The sequence below is a fragment of the Echinops telfairi genome, unplaced genomic scaffold (assembly GCF_000313985.2).
Source record: "Echinops telfairi isolate 266 unplaced genomic scaffold, ASM31398v2 ScPeMD7_6273;HRSCAF=7185, whole genome shotgun sequence".
NCBI lineage: Eukaryota > Metazoa > Chordata > Mammalia > Afrosoricida > Tenrecidae > Echinops > Echinops telfairi.
The window spans coordinates 4755903-4757430 of NW_022110173.1; the positions used below are offsets into that span (position 1 = coordinate 4755903).

Genomic DNA, 1528 nt, shown 5'->3' on the forward strand with positions numbered 1-1528 from the left:
CGGTCAGTCCGTGAAGACATCCTAGAAGGAGCCAGGGGCTTGGGGGCCAAGCAGACCTCAGTTCAACACCAACTCTTTGCCTTCCTTATTTGTGTGACTCGAGAAGTTTCTTGACCTCCGTGAGCCTTGGTTTTCTTTTCTTACCAAAGACAATAAAACCTCCTTCTGCAGGAGTCTGTAGTGCATGTGGAATGCCCTGGTGGTTAAGTGCTTGCCTGCTAACCAAAAGGTGGGCAGGCTGAACCCACCAAGCACTCTACAGGAACACCAGGTAGCAGCCTGCTTCTGTCACCACCAGAGTCTTGGACACCGTCTGGGGAGGTCTACTCTGCCCTGTCCTGTGAGTCAGAACCAACTGGAATGGCAATGGGCTCCGAAGTCTGGCACATGGCAGTTCCTGAGGAGTGGACAGAAGCTGAAAGCTATGATGACGACGGAGACGCCACCTTCCAGCCCCAACACCAGGAAATGGATGACTATGTCCAGCCCCACGCCCTCCATTCAGTGAGTCTCACGAACACTAGCAAGACACTCCCTGTAAGTCTTGTAAGTGCGCTGTTCTTGGTGAAAACTCTGTCCCGACTTTGTCCTTCCTCTCTCCTCTGAAGCAAAGAAGGGCTCTAGCTAGGTACCTGAATCTGATCTGAACGTGAACGAGAACTTCCGGCTAATCTCTCTTAATATCCCGGAGGACAGGCTCCAGAGACAGGATACAGATACTATCCCGACTAAAATAACCTGGCCACAAGTATTTCTCTGAAACCAGCCCTAATAGCAGCTCCCAGTAAGAACTGACATAGCACTGATTTCTTGACCTTTACCCTCCCCGACCTCAGAATTACATCCCAGGGAGGGCAAAGCCTACTCCGTGTGCTAGGACCCTTCCCCTCGCTGTGGGAAAAAGCTTCCAGGTATGGATGAACTCATGACGCCCCAGTGCCACCTCGCTGCCCACACCCTTGCCCCCCAATAATACGAGGCTCACTGGGAGCTGGAGCTGGGGTGGAGGGGAGCAGGGGTGGAGAGTCCAAGAGCCAAGAAACTACTCAGTCTACTTTCAAGAAAAAGAATCCTTTCAGGAGCATTCTGGGGGAAAGTGTGGTTATAAAACTGGAACATAGGAAACCGATTATGAGAGAAGGTGGGAATTCCCCTCACTAGAATTCAAGGTCCGCAGGTACCATCTCCACCCCTAGGACGGTGCCTGGCCCGTGGTGTTCACTCCAACACAGACTGGGTGAATGAAAGAGAAGCGATCATCCCATATGGTGAAAGCCACGAGTCAACAAAATTGGATTCAACTTCGGTTTTGCTACCTACTAGCAGTGTGACTGTAAGCTAGTCACTTAACCTCTCTAGTTCTCAAAACCTATAATAGCATTTTCTTGTTATAGGTTAAAGGCAGTGCATTTAGTCCCTTAGAATCCTGGTACACAGTAAGGACTCAATAAAAAGTGGTCATCTGTTATGCCAGACAGAGGCCCTGGTGGCACGGTGCATTGAGTGCTGGGCTGCTAACGGTTATGTC

At 50.5% G+C, this 1528-nt stretch overlaps 1 protein-coding gene across 1 annotated transcript in view; it reads left to right on the plus strand.

Moving 5' to 3' along the window:
- The first annotated feature begins 366 nt into the window (after positions 1 to 366).
- The window catches only part of LOC101658589 (methionine-R-sulfoxide reductase B1-like), a 24861-nt gene continuing 23699 nt past the window's right edge, over positions 367 to 1528 (plus strand). The window contains exon 1 of the mRNA XM_045295901.1: positions 367 to 504. Within this exon, the coding sequence (XP_045151836.1) occupies positions 367 to 504 (138 nt within the window). The remainder of the gene's footprint in view (positions 505 to 1528) is intronic.